Source organism: Parasteatoda tepidariorum, chromosome 2 (assembly GCF_982258835.1).
Source record: "Parasteatoda tepidariorum strain Cologne lab strain chromosome 2, Ptep-v5.0, whole genome shotgun sequence".
In the NCBI taxonomy this organism is placed as follows: Eukaryota; Metazoa; Arthropoda; class Arachnida; order Araneae; family Theridiidae; genus Parasteatoda; species Parasteatoda tepidariorum.
In genome coordinates this window covers 62,536,768-62,555,162 of record NC_141756.1, presented here as the reverse complement: position 1 = coordinate 62,555,162, position 18,395 = coordinate 62,536,768, and the positions used below count along the sequence as shown (strand labels likewise).

The 18,395-nt window shown below is 31.4% G+C and overlaps 2 protein-coding genes across 2 annotated transcripts; one reads left to right on the top strand and one right to left on the bottom strand.

Moving 5' to 3' along the window:
• Window positions 1-3,208: 3,208 nt before the first annotated feature.
• On the bottom strand, window positions 3,209-7,924 carry LOC122274121 (uncharacterized). Its single transcript, XM_087156591.1, has 2 exons — window positions 5,344-7,924; window positions 3,209-5,283 (listed from the first exon to the last, which is right to left on the bottom strand). Exons 1-2 carry the CDS (start codon window positions 7,922-7,924, stop codon window positions 3,209-3,211), a joined length of 4,656 nt encoding a protein of 1,551 aa, XP_087012717.1.
• Window positions 7,925-10,820: 2,896 nt separating this feature from the next.
• Window positions 10,821-11,306, top strand: LOC147815805 (protein GVQW3-like). The gene has a single exon (XM_087156590.1). It carries the CDS (start codon window positions 10,821-10,823, stop codon window positions 11,304-11,306), a length of 486 nt encoding a protein of 161 aa, XP_087012716.1.
• Window positions 11,307-18,395: the final 7,089 nt, after the last annotated feature.

Here is an 18,395-nt window from a genome sequence, read left to right as displayed (position 1 = left end):
TATGGTCTCAAACAAAAAAATGGATACCCCGCAAGCATGGCACACCGGTTGAAGCATGTCCCGGTTTATTCAAATCAAACGCCTTGGGGAGAGTATTTACAGTCAATCCAAGGCAGACTGAGTGCTTTTATCTTCGACTGTTGTTGGTTAATGTCACCGGCTCATTGTCATTTCGCGATATACGTAAAGTCGATGGGCATCAGCATCCAACGTATAAAGATGCATGCCTTGCACTCGGCTTGCTGGAAGATGACAACCAGTGGGAATGTATGCTTGCTGAAGCAGCATTGAACTGTACTGCTAAGCAAATTCGTGTACTATTCGCTATAGTATTAACTACATGTTTCCCGGGCAGAATAGAAACTTTATGGGATAATCACAAAGATTCGATGACTGATGATATACTGTATCACCATCGCACACGTTGTAACGATCTAACGATAGCATTCAGCGATGCTATGTACAATGAAGCACTGATTGCTATTGAGGATCTTTGCATTACTATTGCCAACTTGCCTCTCAGTCATTTCGGTATGCTTTCGCCAAATCGAAGTGCATCTGATTTTTTAAACAATGACATGAATCGTGAACTTCATTACAATACAGTAGAAATGGCAGCTATTGTGACTCGCAATGTTCCACTGATGAATGAGGAACAAAGGAACATATATGACCGCATTATGCTCGCAGTTTCGGCAGGTCAAGGTGGATTTTTTTTTGGAAGCACCAGGTGGAACTGGCAAAACATTTATTATTTCGCTAATTCTCGCTGAAATACGATCAAATAATGGCATCGCGTTGGCCGTTGCATCATCTGGCATTGCGGCAACTTTATTGGATGGAGGCAGAACAGCTCATTCAGTATTTAAGCTGCCACTAAATATTCAAAACAACCCGGACGCAGCGTGCAGCATAAAAAAGCAATCGTCTATGGCCACAGCGTTGAAACACTGTAAAATTATCATCTGGGATGAATGCACAATGGCACGCAAACATTCGCTTGAGGCGTTGAATAGGACATTGAAAGATATAAAGAACAATGACAAATTATTTGGCGGCACTCTGCTACTCCTTTCAGGTGATTTCAGGCAAACACTTCCCGTCATTCCGCGTTCAACGTACGCTGACGAGATCAATGCTTGCTTGAAATCATCTCCACTGTGGTATAATGTTGAAAAAGTTCAACTAACAGTAAATATGCGAGTCCAAATGCTTCAGGATCCATCTGCTGAAACATTCTCAAAACAATTGCTAGATATCGGTGATGGAAAAGTTACCAAGGATGAGACAGGATGCATAAAATTACCGGAGGATTTCTGCACAATCATTGATTCAAAAGATGCTCTCATTAACCTTATATTTCCCGATTTACACAAGCAATACATTAATCATGAGTGGCTTGCAGAAAGGGCGATTTTAGCAGCAAAAAATGTGGACGTCAACGAATTGAATCTGAAAATACAACAGTTATTGCCAGGTAACATAATGACATACAAATCCGTTGATGCAGTTTGCGATCCTATGGAAGCTGCATATTTTCCAACAGAGTTTTTAAATTCATTGGATTTACCAGGCATGCCACCGCATAATTTAGTACTTAAAGTTGGATCTCCTGTTATTTTGCTTCGTAATTTGAACCCACCACAGCTGTGCAACGGCACGCGATTGGTCGTTAAAAAATTAATGAACAACGTTATCGAAGTCATTATTTTAAACGGAAAATTCCGGGGTGAAAGTGTATTACTTCCACGAATCCCTATTATACCCACAGATGTGCCAATTCAATTTAAACGCATTCAATTCCCCATTAGATTGGCATTTGCAATGACTATTAATAAATCTCAAGGCCAAACAATGTCTGTTTGTGGCTTAGATTTGAGCACACCATGTTTTTCACACGGACAATTATACGTGGCATGCTCTCGAGTGGGTAAACCATCCAGTTTATTTGTGTTAGCAAAAGACGGAATGACAAAAAATATTGTACACTCCATTGCACTAAGAGATTAATATTGTTTACTAATATTTTCAGTATTAGTTGTATATATAATTTATAAAAAAAAGTTACAATAAAATTAAAAAATTATTAATTGGTGTGTCGTTATTTTCACCTTCCGTCATCGTTCACAGCGCTCCATGCCACTGCCACTCACATACCACATACGCACACACTTACAATAAATAAGATATATTTTCATACTCTAGAAATAAATCATATGGCAAAACAACGTTTGCCGGGTCAGCTAGTATATATATATATATATATCATAAAATTATAATCTGTACATATTTATAATCAGTAAAAACTAAAATTTCATCTGACTTTTGACTTTAATAAAAAACTGAAATAAATATTTAATGGTCTTCCATGTTTTTATAATAAGATGAAAAGAAAGTGAAATTAAAATTACGTGTAATTATAAAGAGTATCAGGTACTTGTCCCATTTTTTTCAAATAAATGAAGAAAGATAATGATAAAGAAAATGATTTTATTTTTAGATAAATAATTTTAAAAAGTTCTTTTATAAAAAGTTTTAGCTTACTTTTTTAAAGTCAGAAAATAAAACTGTTTAAATTTGTAAATGTATCACTTAGTCAAAAAAAAAAAAAAAAACTGTTTCTTTTCAATTTTTTTAAACATATGAATTAATTATTATAACCTGTTTATTAATATATAAAGCATGCAACTATATTTGAAAAATTGATCTTTTCAGACTGTATTATTTAAATTTCTATTTGGTTTAATATCATTTTCAGCAATAGACTAATTGCTAAAATAAAATCTATTACTCAGTTTGAAGAATGTTTAAACACGTACAGCTCTAGTTTAACGAAGTTCGCTGGGTTATATCTGATTCGAATTCAACAATAATTCGACAATAATTACACAAATTGTAATAATAAAAAGGATTTTATTTCATTGTGGTTCAGTGGTTAAATCCAAACTGAAACTTAAGAAGAGAAGAAAAAATAATAAGAAAATTGTTTGCGCTCAGCGCCATCTGTTATCATAAATCCTCAACACTCCCCACTTGAACTCCTCCGAGTTCACTAAAATTTTAAACATAAAAATTAGACAAAAATAACATAAACATATTAAAAAAAATAACATTTAAATGCAAATAAATTTGAAATGAGATGCAAATATTCACTTGAAAGAAAATAAAAAATAAAAACATAAACTATTAAAGTTTATCATTGTTCATTTCAGTCATTGAGTTCTAAAGGATAAATAAGTTGTACTGGGCGTTTATATTCGCCGTTGGATTTGCGAATAAGGCAAGATCTTACACATCCATCACGCCCTTGAAATACTTTTGTTATAATACCTATGTCCCATAATAGTTTTGATTTTGTGGTGCCCTCCATCATAACCACATCTCCCACTTTCAAACATTTTGTTTGGTTAGGAGAAGTAAAGTTGTGTGCAGATCTCAAATTAAACAAATAGCGCTCCTTCCAGCGCTTCCATAAATTAGCCAATAATGTAGCTTGGTATTCTTTTCTTTTTATTAGAATCTTTTTGGTGGATTCTCTATGGATGGCTTCTATGAAATGGGCTGGATACTCTGCCTTTTCTTTCCCAGGGGTTAAAAATTGTGATGGGGTAAGAATTTCCGGTTCACCAATTTCGTTAGTGACGTAGGACAAGGGTCGAAGATTAACGATGGTTTCGATTTCAGTCAATATAGTGGTCATCTCTTCAAAATTTAAGAGAGCTTTTCGAAGTATTTTCTTTAGAGGCTCTTTGACACTTTTTACCAAACTTTCATAAAATCCTCCCCACCAAGGGGCAAGTTGGACGATGAATTTCCAGGATATTCTTTTAGCAGCAAGAAAGTTTTTGAATTCGGAATTTTCCAAAATATCAAATAGTCTCTGAAGCTCTTTATCGGTACATTTAAAAGTCTTGGCGTTGTCGGAGTAGATTGTATGACAACCACCTCTTCTAGAGAGAAATCTTCTGAATGCCAGCAGAAAAGTCGAAGTAGACATGTCTGTGACTAATTCAAGATGTATTGCTCTCGTGACTGCACATGTGAACAAGGCTATATATGATTTCTTTATTCCATTTTCACCCTTGATGTAGATTGGTCCGGCAAAATCAATTCCGCATACGGTAAAAGCAGGAGTTTCACTAATTCGATCTTTTGGAAGCTGTCCAGTCATTTGGGTAGAAGGCTTGGCTGTGTATCTGCGACAAATCAAACATTTCGAGACAACCTTTTTTACTAATTGTCTTCCTTTAGGCACCCAAAATCTTCTTCGAATTTGTACTAGAGTGCTCTCTACTCCAGAATGAAATACATTTTCGTGTTCTCGCTTGACAAGCAACTCTGCAAATTTAGACTGTCTTGGTATGATTATAGGCTTTTTCTCATCAAAAGAATAATCTCCTTCGTCCAATCTTCCTGTAATTCTCAGGATACCTTTTTCATCAAGATAAGGAGCTAAATTGAAAATAGTAGAAGAAGCTGGAATAGGCAAACTAGATTGGAGAGTTCGTATCTCACTTTCGAAGAATTTTGCTTGAGTAAGCTTTACTAGTATATCTTCAGAATTTCGGAGCTCTTCTGCAGTCAGAGTGTCCATATTCAGCTTAACTTTCTTTAAACAGTTCAAATATCGCACTACCCATGCTATGATTCTAACAACTTTTTCGAGGTTGCTAAAGTTAGCGATATTTATCAACTCAAGTTCTTCACCATCTACACATTTCATAACGGTGATTTCATTTTTACGATACTCAATTTGTTCATCATTTTCTTTGAAGAGTTTCAATTCTGGCCACATTTCGGTCGGAAGCGACAACCAAGGTGGCCCCTTCCACCAAATGTCGGAATTCTTCAATATACTCATGGAAGCACCTCTACTAATAAGATCGGCAGGATTGTCAATTCCGGGGCAGTGGAACCAGTCCTTAGGTTGAGTAATCTCTTGAATTTCTTCCAATCGGTTACGCACAAATTGTTTAAAACGAATGGCAGGAGTTTTTATCCAGCAACACACAATAGAGGAATCGCACCAAAAGAAACTGTCACACGGAATTTTTATGGCTCTAGTAATAGTTCGAAATAATCTAGCAGAGAGGAGGGCACCTAGTAGCTCAAGTCGTGGTAATGTAATCATTTTGAGGGGCGCAATTCTACTTTTAGCTGAAACAAAACATGTAGAAATATGCCCATCACTAGTTTCTGATCTGATATATGCTACTGTACCATAACCCTTTAAGCTGGCGTCAGAGAAGATATGTAACTGTGAGCTTATAATTTCTTTGTTACCTGATTCGAAAAAATAATAACGCGGTATTTTCAAATCATTAAGTTCACCGAATTGTTTACATATTTCGCGCCACTGATTTTCCATATCTAAGGGTAGCTCTTGATCCCACTCCAATCCGCTTTTCCAAATGCTTTGAACTAGAGATTTTAGAAGCATTGTAAAGGGTCCCAAAAATCCTACTGGATCAAAAATACGCCCAATTATTTTCAAAATAAATCGTTTTGTTATCTGCCCTGTGTCTATCAATTTTAACAGATATTTGGACTCAAAGTAAAATAGATCTTTTACAGGATCCCAACAAATTCCCAAAACTTTAAATGGAAAGCCTGATTGACCTAACGATTCCTTTTCATTCTGAACATCTATACCTGCATTCCTCCATAATTCACGTAATTTTTTATCATTTGTTTGAAACTTTCTCAATACCATGCCCGCATCCCGAAATATTTCAACACAATCAGAACTTATTTGAAATGCTGTATCTGTACTGTCACTTCCCCCTATGACGTCATCGACATATACCCTTTCATTTAGTAATTCATACGCAAGAGGCTTTGATTTTGCAAACTTTTTAATGTGCTCTTTAATAGTAGCCGCTAAGAGAAAAGGGCTACAGTTGATACCAAATAGCACGCGGCAAAATCTATAAATTACTGTAGACGAATCATTATCGGGGTCATCTGACCAAAGAAATCTTGTGACATCTCGATCTTCTACATTAATCCCTATTTGTAAGAAAGCTTGTTGCACGTCCCCTATAAAAGCAATCTTGTTTTCCCGAAACGCTAGCATAAGTTCATATATATCTGGGTATAAATTTGGCCCAATATACAAACAATCGTTAAGAGACAATTCATTTTTCTTATGCGCGGAACCGTCAAATACAATCCTTAATTTGCTAGTTAGTTTATCGTTTCTTATAACCGCCCTATGAGGTAAATAACATTGTTTATAATTTTGGGGATCAGTGTTTTTAACTTTCTCAATTATCCCTTCATTTTCGTAAGTTTTTATAACTTTTTTATATTCTTCAAACAAGGATTTATCATTCTTAAATCTCCTCTTTAATTTGTCAAACCTCTCTGAAGCCAGCTCAAAGTTATCATTTAACAAATGTTTTGTATTTGGTCTCCAGAGAAGTTGCACACTATACCTATTATTTTCAAAATGCAAATCAGAATTAAAACCTTTTAACAATTCACTTTTACTATCCACATTTTCTTCGTTCATAGTATTTATTCCTAATCCTTCAAGGTTCCAAAACAAAGAATAATCAACATCAGATATTATAGTATTGTTTACAATCCTACTTAATTGGCAATTATTCATGAATCTCCCTTGAACCACAAAACCAAATAAACTATCGGTTGCAACGAGCCCTTTTCCCAGCCTCAAAGACGTATCAAAGATTACGTCATGTAGGAAATCGGCGCCGATCAAAATGTCTATATCAGCAATTTCTCCGGTATCCGAAAGAAAAATATTATTTTTCCTTGCTAATTGTTTAATTTTCTCTTGGGGTGCGGCTATTTTCCCACACGTTATTTTTTCTACTACAAATGCTTCAATGCAAACATTTAATTTTTTATCGTTTTTGTTCTGAAGATTCACTTTCACTAAATCATAAGAACACCCCTTGGAAATTTTTTCTCCAAAACCGAAAACATGCAACCGTTCAGTTTTAATGGTCCTGAGGTTCAACTCATTACAAATATCCCGTTTCAAAAAACTGCGATGGCTACCAGAGTCAAATAAAATTCTAACCAACTTCTTTACATTACCATAAATCAAATACGCTAAAGAAGTCTGTAAATAGATCATTTCATTTTGTTTTCGTTTCGAAACACATGAAGTGGTAACGGATGCCAAAGTATCGTTTTTCTCTTTCGACTCATTATTTATTGCTGATTTATCACAAATTAATTCGCTATGCGGTTTCTTACATAATGTGCAAATACATTTATTCCAACATTTTTTGGATGTGTGATATTTCTTTAAGCACCGGAAACAGCGAAATTGATCTTTCAGCGTTTGTTTTTTTTCTTCGATGGTCAGAGAACAATCTTTCGATTCGTGATTTTTGGAATTACAAAACAAACAAAATATGTTGTTAGATGCCGAAACTAATGCTGAGGAAGATGAGAACTTTCGATTATAATTATGTTTACTATGGCTCTCCGACCGTTGCTGTGTTTCAAAATGAACACTTTGTTTTTTAGAACTATTAGACAACACATGTGAGGCTTCTCTACATTCTACCTCTTTTCTAATAAATGAAATTAGTTCATCAATATCAAAATCTACACTTGATTTTCTATTTTTATTATAATCTAAATTTAAATCCTCTGGTAGCTTTTGCAAAATAACAGGACAGAGTAAATTACCATAACTACCTTTTGTTACATTCATTGATTGCAAACTGCGAATGTGGATTTCGCATTCGTCATAGAACTTACGTAGAGCTTTAATATCATATGAATTTCTTACAGAGTTAATTGATAAAAGTTTATTCATATGACTACTAATAATTAAATCTTGTCTACCAAATCTTTCAGTTAGCAACTTAATAGAAGAATCATAATTACTTTCAGTTAATGAGAATCCAGAAATTGCACTTAAAGCAACTCCCCCTAAATACATCTTAAGATAATTAAATTTATCAATTTTTTTAAGACTCTCATTACTATGTATAGCTATGTTATAGCTATTCCAGAAACTGTGCCACTCACAAGCATCACCAAAAAATTTGTTTATCTCCAATTTAGGTAATTTAACGTTAGCAACGTGCGAGATATTTCTACAAGTTATATTTTCTTGTAAATTATTGTTACCACTATTAAGCGTTACTTCCTGTCTTGTAGTCTGGCATTTCAGTAAATATCTTTCAATTTTGCCTTTATAAGCCACTACTCGATCTTGATACTCTTGACTTTGTATGATTTCACTCTCTAATTCCTCGCTCTTATCAAAATAATTTTCAATTTTTAAATCAAGAGCCTTTAAAGTTTCGTTTTTTTCATTTAACTGATTTAGATAATCATACAAATCAGGATAATCAGGAAGTGTTTCTAATAACGATTTATCAATTTTATTTATTAATTTTGTAATCTGCTGTCTGATTACTGCTCTTTTGGACTTTAATTTTTCAAAATCATCCATTATAAACAGCTCGCACGTTACTATAATAAATACAATACAATTAATGCAATAAAATATCAAAATAAATTACCAACTTAAGGGAGACCAAAACAAAACAAATGTTAACTTACATTTCATGCAGGTGACCTATTCCCGGCCGATGCACCATGATTCGAATTCAACAATAATTCGACAATAATTACACAAATTGTAATAATAAAAAGGATTTTATTTCATTGTGGTTCAGTGGTTAAATCCAAACTGAAACTTAAGAAGAGAAGAAAAAATAATAAGAAAATTGTTTGCGCTCAGCGCCATCTGTTATCATAAATCCTCAACAATATCTATGGAAGTTCGATTTGTTTTGGTTGTACCAATATGGCGCCGCGGTTGCGATTAAGGCTTCACGAGTTTACGGGCATGCCGTCTCCTCCTATTTATTACTCTATGGTGACGATAGCGTCACTTTGGTGAAATCTTATTCATATACTCGGAGCATATACTAGTTAACTGTTTCGTATAAACGATAAAAGTTTCGTGATATTTGAATATTCATTTTTTTCAGTATGCAAGTATTGATTTAAAAATAATATTTTAATAGTATACTTGAATCAAAATCTCAACATGAAAAGTATTAATAGTTTTTACTAAATAGTAAACATAAAAAATCAATTTTGTTTAAACCTAAGTTTTAACTGATTTACGCATTGTTATGAGCTTGTCAGTCCATCAATCCACCCTTGTCTTAAACCTCAAGCCGAGTTTACTTCTGACTACAATTATGCGTCCAAATCTCGATAATGATTAAAGCTTTTCTGATCAATAACTACTAATTTACTGTATTTGCCATCGTGTTAAGCCTTTAAAGTAGATGGGGCACCCCTCTCTAATATGTCTTTTGACGTCAAATTTCAGGCAAAAAAATATTTTTATATTTTTTAATTATAAAAAGAATAATCTTAAAGTTACTAAAAAAACTGAGTAGGTTTATCAAAGTTATTAAAATATAATATTTAAAAAAATTTAGTTTGATTTTTTTTCATTCATTTCCAAAAATTTATCACTAATTGATTTTGTAAATTAAGGAAATTTTAATGATGAATAACTGTTTCTCCTAAATCTAAACTTGAAATAAGTGCGAATTTATAAAATTATTGTTTGGAAATGAGCAGTGTTTGGAACATTTTACGTTCAACACAGAAAAAGATACCGGTGATTCATGCTGCATTTTATAACCATAAATATAATGATAAATTAAAATGATATACATAATATTTTTCATTTACTTTGACCTATATTAATGCAAAATAGGGGAGAAAAAATATGAAAAATTCGCATAATATAATTTTCTGAGTCAAAGGGTTATAATATTATGCCTCCTATACGACAAATTTATTAAAACAATTTCGAGACGCAATGCATATAATTTATACACAAAAATAAAACGATTAAGAAGCGAAAAAGTATTTGAGTTAAAAACGTTTTACTCGGGGTAAATATATAAAATTTTCTGTAATCGCCACCCTTATTATATATTTATGGAATCTTTGAAAAATTTATAATTCGAAAAGTATATATAAATTTCGGAAATTCAGAATTAATGTTTAAGTAAAGAAAAACCAAAAATGTATTCAAAATTTGACAAAATTTATTAAAAATACGGGAAAATATCGAAACCAAATCAAAATCACCAGAAAATCGTCTATTGCATCTTTTCAGTTTTCCCCAAGAGCCAAGCAGGTTTCGAGGATTATAATCTTACCTTCCTCTTAAATTACACGTTTTGCATTTTCTTAGCGCTTTAATATATCACAGATTAAGCATGAATTTCTGACCCCTAATATGTATACTTCCTTGCTTCATTTTTTAAAGGACTCGAAACGCATTAATTAAGAACGATTATCACGAAACACCCTATATGTAACAAAAATTATTTGGTTAAAATAGCACTGTTTCCATCAAAGTTAAAGTAAGCCATACATTAAATTTTAAAATTTTTATTTTAGAAAAATTTCGAACTGAAGATTTTTATAAACGTCCAAGTATTTCTTACTCATTGCGAGTAAATCAATAATAAAAGTACTTTAACCAAACAAAACAAAATTACTTAACTAGTGCTTAGTTACTTAACGAAAGTACTTAACTAGTAGTACTTTAACCTAATAATGATATAACACATCGGCTGATAAGTTTCCGGTCTGACATACAGATGGCACCCTAAATGCAGAATTAGTATTTTGTTTAGCAAGTCCTAACCTTCAAATAAAAGGTGTCAAAATTTTATAACGATCTGCCGATTGATTTTAAAGTTACAGTGATTTTAATCGAACACCAACTTATATTATTGAAACAATGGATAAAAAAAGAATTTCGAGTTCTTATTAAACATTGTTATTTAATGGGAAAAAACACGGTAGAAACTAAAGCTTGGCTCGATAAGTGTTATCCGGGTTCTTCACCAGGAAAATCGACCATTATTGACTGGTTTGCTGACTTTAAACGTGGTCGTACAAATGTTAAAGATGCGCCACGCTCTGGACGCCCTAAAGGTGTGGTTAATCCGGAAAACATAATAAAAGTCCACAAAATTGTTATAGAAAACCGCAAAATGAAGTTGCATGACATAGCTGATACTCTAAATATAGCAAAAGAGCGTGTAGGCCTTATTTTGCACGAACATTTGTTCATGAGAAAGCTGTTTTCGAAGTGGGTGCCGCATGTGCTAACAGTTGACCAAAAACAACAACGAATTGATAATTCAGAGAGCTGTTTGACGTTGTGTCAGACATCCCCTATTCACCCGCACCCACCCTATTCACCAGATTTGGCTTCTAGTGACTTCTACTTGTTTGCGGACTTGAAAAAAACGCTCGCGCGTAAGTGATTCAGCACGAATGAGGAAGTGATTGCCGAAACAAACACCCATTTTGAGGCCAAAGATGGTTCTTTTTTTAAGAAAGGTATAGAGATGTTAGAGAGGCGATGGAGTGATTGTATATCTCTTAAAGGAGACTATGTTGATGAATAACTTTGAATTTTACTAAAAAAGTTGTGTTTACTTCATTAGACCGGGAACTTATCAGCCGATGTGTTACAAGCAACTAATAATTCTTGAGACTGGCAATAATAGTTCAAGTAATCAGTGTACTGTAAAAAAAAATTATGTATCTGAATACTAAAACTAGTGGCAACTACTTTACACCAAGTGGTGTTTCACTAAGTGTTCCTCTGCACCAAAACCAAGGATAGTTCTTGTTGTAAGAAAAAGTGAGCTGCCATCATGTTTGTTATTCAGGAATACTAAATTTATGACTACAGTACTATATAATACACATAAAAATTAGCAAAGTTACTTTTATGGTACAATATAAAACAAGAATCAAAGTGTATAAAGTTGAATATTATAAAATTATTTTATAAAATTTATGAATTTCTGTAAACTTGAGACTAAAACTTGAAACATACATTTTATAACCATTTATCTGAGTAGTTACTCAAATAAATTTGTCAAGAAGATTGATTAAAGCAGCATTGCAAATTATCATCCACAATCAATATTTCTTATTTACCAGTAAAGAAGATTGGAACTAGTTTGTTAATAATATCGGACAAGACATACTTTTTTAGTGAACAAAATGCCATCTTTGCAGCCATATTGTAAATATTTTGAAATTGCACAGTTATTCGCCTTTAAACATCTAATAATGCCCTAAAAGAATTCATTATATGAAGCATGCCCTTCCATAATTTCACACAAGAGTTTAATCAAATAGTTTAAATATACACTAATCACTCGCCCAAATTTACAGATCAGAGAAAGTCACCTTTTTCACCCAAGAGCTGCTAGAGTGGTGTAAGCTTTATCAATTATTGGTGTTAAGTTTAAGCTACACCTTTTGAAGTGGGTAAGAATGATTAATTTGGTATTAACTTGAAATAAAGTAATTATTCACACAGATTTTAATGTTTTCGAACACCAAATTCCGATAGGCATTACACCACAATTTTACAGCGTAGTTCTTTTAATTACTAATGAAAATACAAATAAGAAAACTATCATGTATACCCAAATATTTAATTACTTTTTTTATAAACATGCGTTTTGAGTCTTTTGCAAAAAAAGTGGAAAGTTATTTTAAGTATGAAAAGGTTGAAATATACTTTTAATCAAAACTATAATTTCTTTATTCCTAAATTAATTTGCGCTAGTAATATTCCCATTATCAAACTAGTGATAATTTCTCATTCATTCATTCATTGTACATTCTCAAATGAATGTTCATATTGTTCTTAAGAACAGAAACTCATATAAAGCACCTAAAAATAAAAACTGCCATCGAACTGCCCACATTCGATTGATAAATTGAATTCTATTACCGAAACTGTTTCAGAAAAAATACTTTTTTCGGGTAACTTCGTAAAAAGAATTTAAGACTTTGTCGATATCAATTTCATCATGGAAGATTAACTGGTCACGAAATAATCTCCAGTACACAAAATAAACTTACACTAAGTTCACCCTACAACTCCAACCGATCATTCAAACTGAATCAGAAACAAAAACTGCCCAAAACCAAAATGTGCTTATTTGAAGTTTATGGATTCCCGCTTTTACTAAAATCTTTCAAAGATCAATTATTATTGCTAATCAATATTTTATTGACGCAACATTTCTTTATTTTAAATGCTGATAAATAAAGGCGTCATTTTTGTTTAAGTAAAAATATATCATCGAACTCTTTAGCCGACTAATGCAATAAATTATTTGATTCTTAAACAGCCTAATAAGATGTGTGTGATATGTTGTTGATATAAGTTATTACAATTGGCACAAAGTGTTACTCAAAGTAATGTAATTAGTATAATTCAATAAAACATCTTGCGCTATGTTGATACATTTCAGATTATCGCACTCGACATTATAAATTTAAACAATACTTCACGAGAAAGTTTATTAGTTATTTCAATAAGAAAGTTTTATTTGGAGTTTGTTCGCTATGAGAATGTAAAAGAATTCATGCATGAAGAAAAACATTACTTCTAATTGAATATTTTTTCTCTTTACTATATTAAAAGATTTTAGTTTAGATATAATATGCAGGCAAACATTTTTATTAAATAGGATTGATTTTACGTGATTTTTAAATACATAGAAACATTTTTAACATTTCTCAAAGAAATACATAAAAAAGTGAAAATATATATCTTTTGAATAACATCCAAGAGTTTTAGAAATAGAATAAAACTTTGTATTGTAAAAAGTAAAACAATTGTAAAAAAGTCTTTCATAGATTTTAAAATTTTTTTATCCAATTCTATTTTACAAATTATTTTTCTTTTTGCAATTTACTACAGTTCATAGAGCTTTTTAAATTTATTTATTGCAAATTTTCTGTTTTTTTTTCTTTTGCAGAATAGTGCTTTTTCATTGTTTTGTAGGAAATAAACTAAAATACAATTTCTGTCAACTCTATGCCTAGACAGGTTTTCCGTTTTTTCATTCGATAACAAAACATTTCTCCACGTAAGTTCCAAATTTAAAATATATAGTAAGCGGTTTTCGAAGTTAATACAAATAAATTTAACCCAAAAGTATTTCTATTTCCAATTACATTATTATTTAATAGCTGTGAGAGTATATGTCAGCAGTAAAAATATTTCATTATGACTGCTTCAGTTCTTTTTCACACTTTACTTAGAATACTTCTGAAACAAAAACTGAAAAAACTATAGAAAGAAGAGAATGAATTTCTGATGATAGTGAAACGAACATGTTCGCTCCAAATGTCGCCCCATTTGAAATTTTCTCTGAGAGTAAAGAAATAATAAGGAAAATCGTATATGTATAATCGTATATGTATAATCGTATATGTATAATAATTAACACAAGTTTTTTAGACTACATTGTTGATTATGCTTTAAATAGGAAAGGCTAAGAATATAGGAAACTTTAAAAAACTCAATTTTGATATACTTCATTTAAAATATTGATTCCTTAAATATAAGTAAATAAATCATTCATTTTACTTTATGCCGCTTCATCATGGTTTAAAATTTAAGAAAATTATAGCGAAATCTTGATTTTAATGTAATTCATAAAGAATGTGTTATTGCCGTGTTTTTCTACGGGCAAAAAATCATTGCATCAAACATTAAACTTTATTACTGACAACCTTAAATCAATAAACTTTCAAGGCGAAAAAAAATTTGTTAAAATTTCCATACTAAAGGGTAATAACATTTCTGGTTAAAAAAAACTATAAATCTGGTAATAAAACTAAAATATATGGTATTTGTAAAACATTCATTTTGCAATTTTTCCGCTCATGTTGTTGGAAATTCCTGGTTTTCAAAAATACTGTTTCTATTGCCACATATTTAGTAAAAAATAAAACAGTGAAAAGTAAATTTAAAAGAGTCAATGGTTTTTATGACATATTCTAAGGAATCATTTAAAAATTAACAAATCTTGCCACATTTACCAAATTTTACCACTTATTATAACACTATATTTTATGGTTAATTTGACCTACATCATTATCAAAGAGCTTCACTAAAAATAATGGAGCATTTAGGTATTTCCATAGAGTCAGAAACACGGTAAGTTTAACCATAGTAGTTTTGACCATGCTTCTTCTCTCAGTACTAAATGAAAGCAATTTTAAATCAAAACAACCTCAAATCAAAGCAATCTCAAATTGAAACAACCTTAAATCAAAACAACCTCAAATTAGAACGACCTAAAATCAATTCAACTTTAAATCAAAACAACCTTAAATCTAAACAAACTTAAACAAAAATATTCTTCTTACATCTAAACAACCTTAAATCTTAAATCAAAACAAACTAAACATCAAAGCAACCTAACGTTTAAATAAACTGAAAATTTTTTTTTTGTAAGGCTGGCTAAGTATTGCCTTTGATTAAAGAATCACCATTCACCATCAACACTCACCTTAAAAAATCGCGATTCAAACTTATCGGCAAGATTTTAAAATATTTCCGCAGAAAGCTATAAAAAATCTTTCTGGCAATATTATTACAAAAGGAAATCTCAAAACACCTAACATAAAGACTTGAAAGTAAACCACTATTTTCCCATCGTTAACATTTTTCAATACAGCCCAAACGGTAATATCTTTGACTTATATAAAACCTTGGTCCAATACATTTTCTTCCATCTTTTCAGCATTTTGCTTGGATTCAGCCTTTCAAACAACAAGTATTATATTTCTGTCGTACCTTAGGGAAGGGTATCTTTTAAGATGTAAGTCAAAAGTAAATAAGATACGGCGTATAAGCATTGTGATAGCCTAAAGGCTGCAATGGGTGAAGGCGAAGATTTTTCGAAAGCGCTGTTCTTTTCACTTGAAATATGAAACTCAAGAAAATACCAATCTTTCGATTTTTCGGAATGTAGTTCGTGTTAAATTCCTGAGAAGATTAAACAACCAATGCGAGTAAAATAAAGCGGAAAAAGGGCATTCAATCATAAGAAGAATTGAAAATTGGAATTTATCTTCGTTTTTCTTGTGCCAGGAATTTCCGAACCTAGCAGATCATATTTTAGAATTGACGGGAATCTAATTAATTTACAGTCGACTAGCTGAATATTCTTCGCTTAATGGAACGTCATTACATTTCCTTACATGACTAAAAGAAAACAGAATATCTTTAAAATCTAAACAATTCTCTCTTTTTTTCTTATGACGTAAATAATTCGGGTTTTTTTTCTTAAGTTTAAGTATTAAAATTAAAAAATATTATTAAAAAACTTATTTGAACAATCTAAACAAAAATAAAAAAAATTAAGTTCAGAAAAAATTTAAAATAAAGAAAAAACATACAAATAAAGAAAAAAACATACAAATAAAAATTCGATTTCACTTCAATAGTAGAAGCAAGTTCATTAAGTTGACCTTGCCTCTTGGAGAAAAAATATGAAAAGGATTAGCAAAAAAATTGAGTTCCCTGGTAAGCATAACAGAAATTGTCTTACGGGAAACGGTTGCATATAGGTTGCAATTGCTTTTCTAATAAAGTAAAGATCTCCCATAACAGCTTGTTGGTCCGCGAGAAGAGTTACGGAGGCTAAAGTTGCACAATCTCGAGGTCAACGACATGATGGTGGCAATATGGTCAGCATTAGTGCCTGCTGCCTTTACCTTCTGGAATTCTTTTAGTAACTTGTTTATTCAAAATCGCGAAAGGTTTTCATTAGCAAAAAAACAGACAAAAATTACATTCTTTTTATTAAAAAATTAAACTAATTTCAAATTTAGAAAATCCCCCTAGGTTTCTAACCCAGGTTAGAAACCTAGCGGTGGCTGGTTGAAAATAATTTTTCCCGTCTTAAACCGACCACTGTGCTGACGTAAAATATCATCGGGAGTAGACGGATCATGGGTTTGAGTCCCTTTCTCGTCCGCCTAAAGGTGGGAGGTTTTCGTGGTTTCTCTCTCCATGTAACGCAAATATAGGTTAGTTTCATAAGAAAGTACTCTACGAAGCTTAGTTTGTCCCAAATATCAGTACGGAAGTCAACTGGGTTGGATTCAAAATTATAAGAAATAAAAAGTTGAATATAGATAGTTGTAAACTTAGAATTAGGTCGGCTGTTCAACACCGGTTATGAAATAAAATAAAATTAATATATAAAACTTATATTTCACTATACTATTTCTCACTAATATTTTTCAACTTAAGTCTAATTTTTATAGGTTACTTTGTTTTTTTAACGCATATACATCAGGAATTAAACAGCCGAAAGTCAACCAATTTGTTTATTTTCGATGTTTATTTTCGATTTGTTTATTTCTACATTATCTGCACTCCCTTTTTGGACAACCAAGATATATATTTTCTCTTCAACCTGCAGTAAATAATCGCCCGATTGTTAGAATTTCAAAATAATGGGGGAAGGTTTTCATGAATTCTTTCACTGTATAAATTTAATTGAACTACTTTTTCCTTTTCCACTTTTTGTTCCTTTTCTATTATTACAATTTAATATTTTTATTATTTTTTTATCTTTGCGGATGCCATGAGAAATGCATTAGAAAAAATTCTTAACTACGGGAAGAAAAAGTTTTAGTTCGAGGAACGAAAATTTGCGCTTCAAAGCTTAAATTAGGAAAACAACCCGCATTTCCTATTTCCTTATGCTGCGCAACAGAAGCGAGGCAAGCTAAAAACGTAAGCAAGAATTTTATTTGTTCTCATTTAGTGAAGTTAAAAAGAGAGTTTCGTTATTAAATCTTTCTTAGAAAAAAAATAGAAAAATATGCTCGCTTACTTGCGAATTTTTTTTCTCTAAAAGGAAAATTAGGGTAAAAAACTTTTCCTTTGGTTTATTCTCTTACTTCTGCTGTTTCCTTTATCAAAAAATGTTTTTTTTTCTAAGTTACGAACATGAAACGAAATTAAATAAAATATTTCAAAACGTAACTTAAAAAAATTCCTCCTCATTAGTTTCAAATAATAATAAATGTGTTTTATAAAATTAACTATCAGTTTTTATTTACGCGGTATAAGTAGCATTTCTTTTATTAGAATTTTTTTAGGTTCACATCTCAATAAAGCCCTTCATCTTATTTTTTATTTGTTTTTTCATTTTCTTTTTTATTTCTTTGTTCTTGGTTTCAAAAACACAATTAAAATTTAATTTTTGCTTCCTTGAAATTTTGCCAAGCTTTTTAAGATTAAAACTAAGAGTAACACATGATTTAATACTTCTAATTCACAAAGCATTAAGTTTAGCCTAATAAATGTTAAAAAACGAATTTTTATTAACATAATTTAAAATGTATAGCTACGTTAAATTATCGTAGTGAAAAATGTACTATAAAAGTATGTATTTTTATTAAACAGCCTCTTTTTTTTTTGTCCTCGTGATATTACAGACATAAAAGAGTGTTAGAACAATATTCTTATGTTTTTAAGGGATTAGTTTTTGAGCTTTCAGAAAGTATTT

Coding starts and splice junctions, on each gene's coding strand:
- LOC122274121 (XM_087156591.1), bottom strand. CDS start 7,924: ATGTATTTAGGGGGAGTTGCTTTAAGTGCAATTTCTGGATTCTCATTA. Junction 5,284..5,343: donor AAATCAGTGGCGCGAAATAT/GTAAACAATTCG, acceptor TTTTCGAATCAG/GTAACAAAGAAATTATAAGC.
- LOC147815805 (XM_087156590.1), top strand. CDS start 10,821: ATGGGAAAAAACACGGTAGAAACTAAAGCTTGGCTCGATAAGTGTTAT.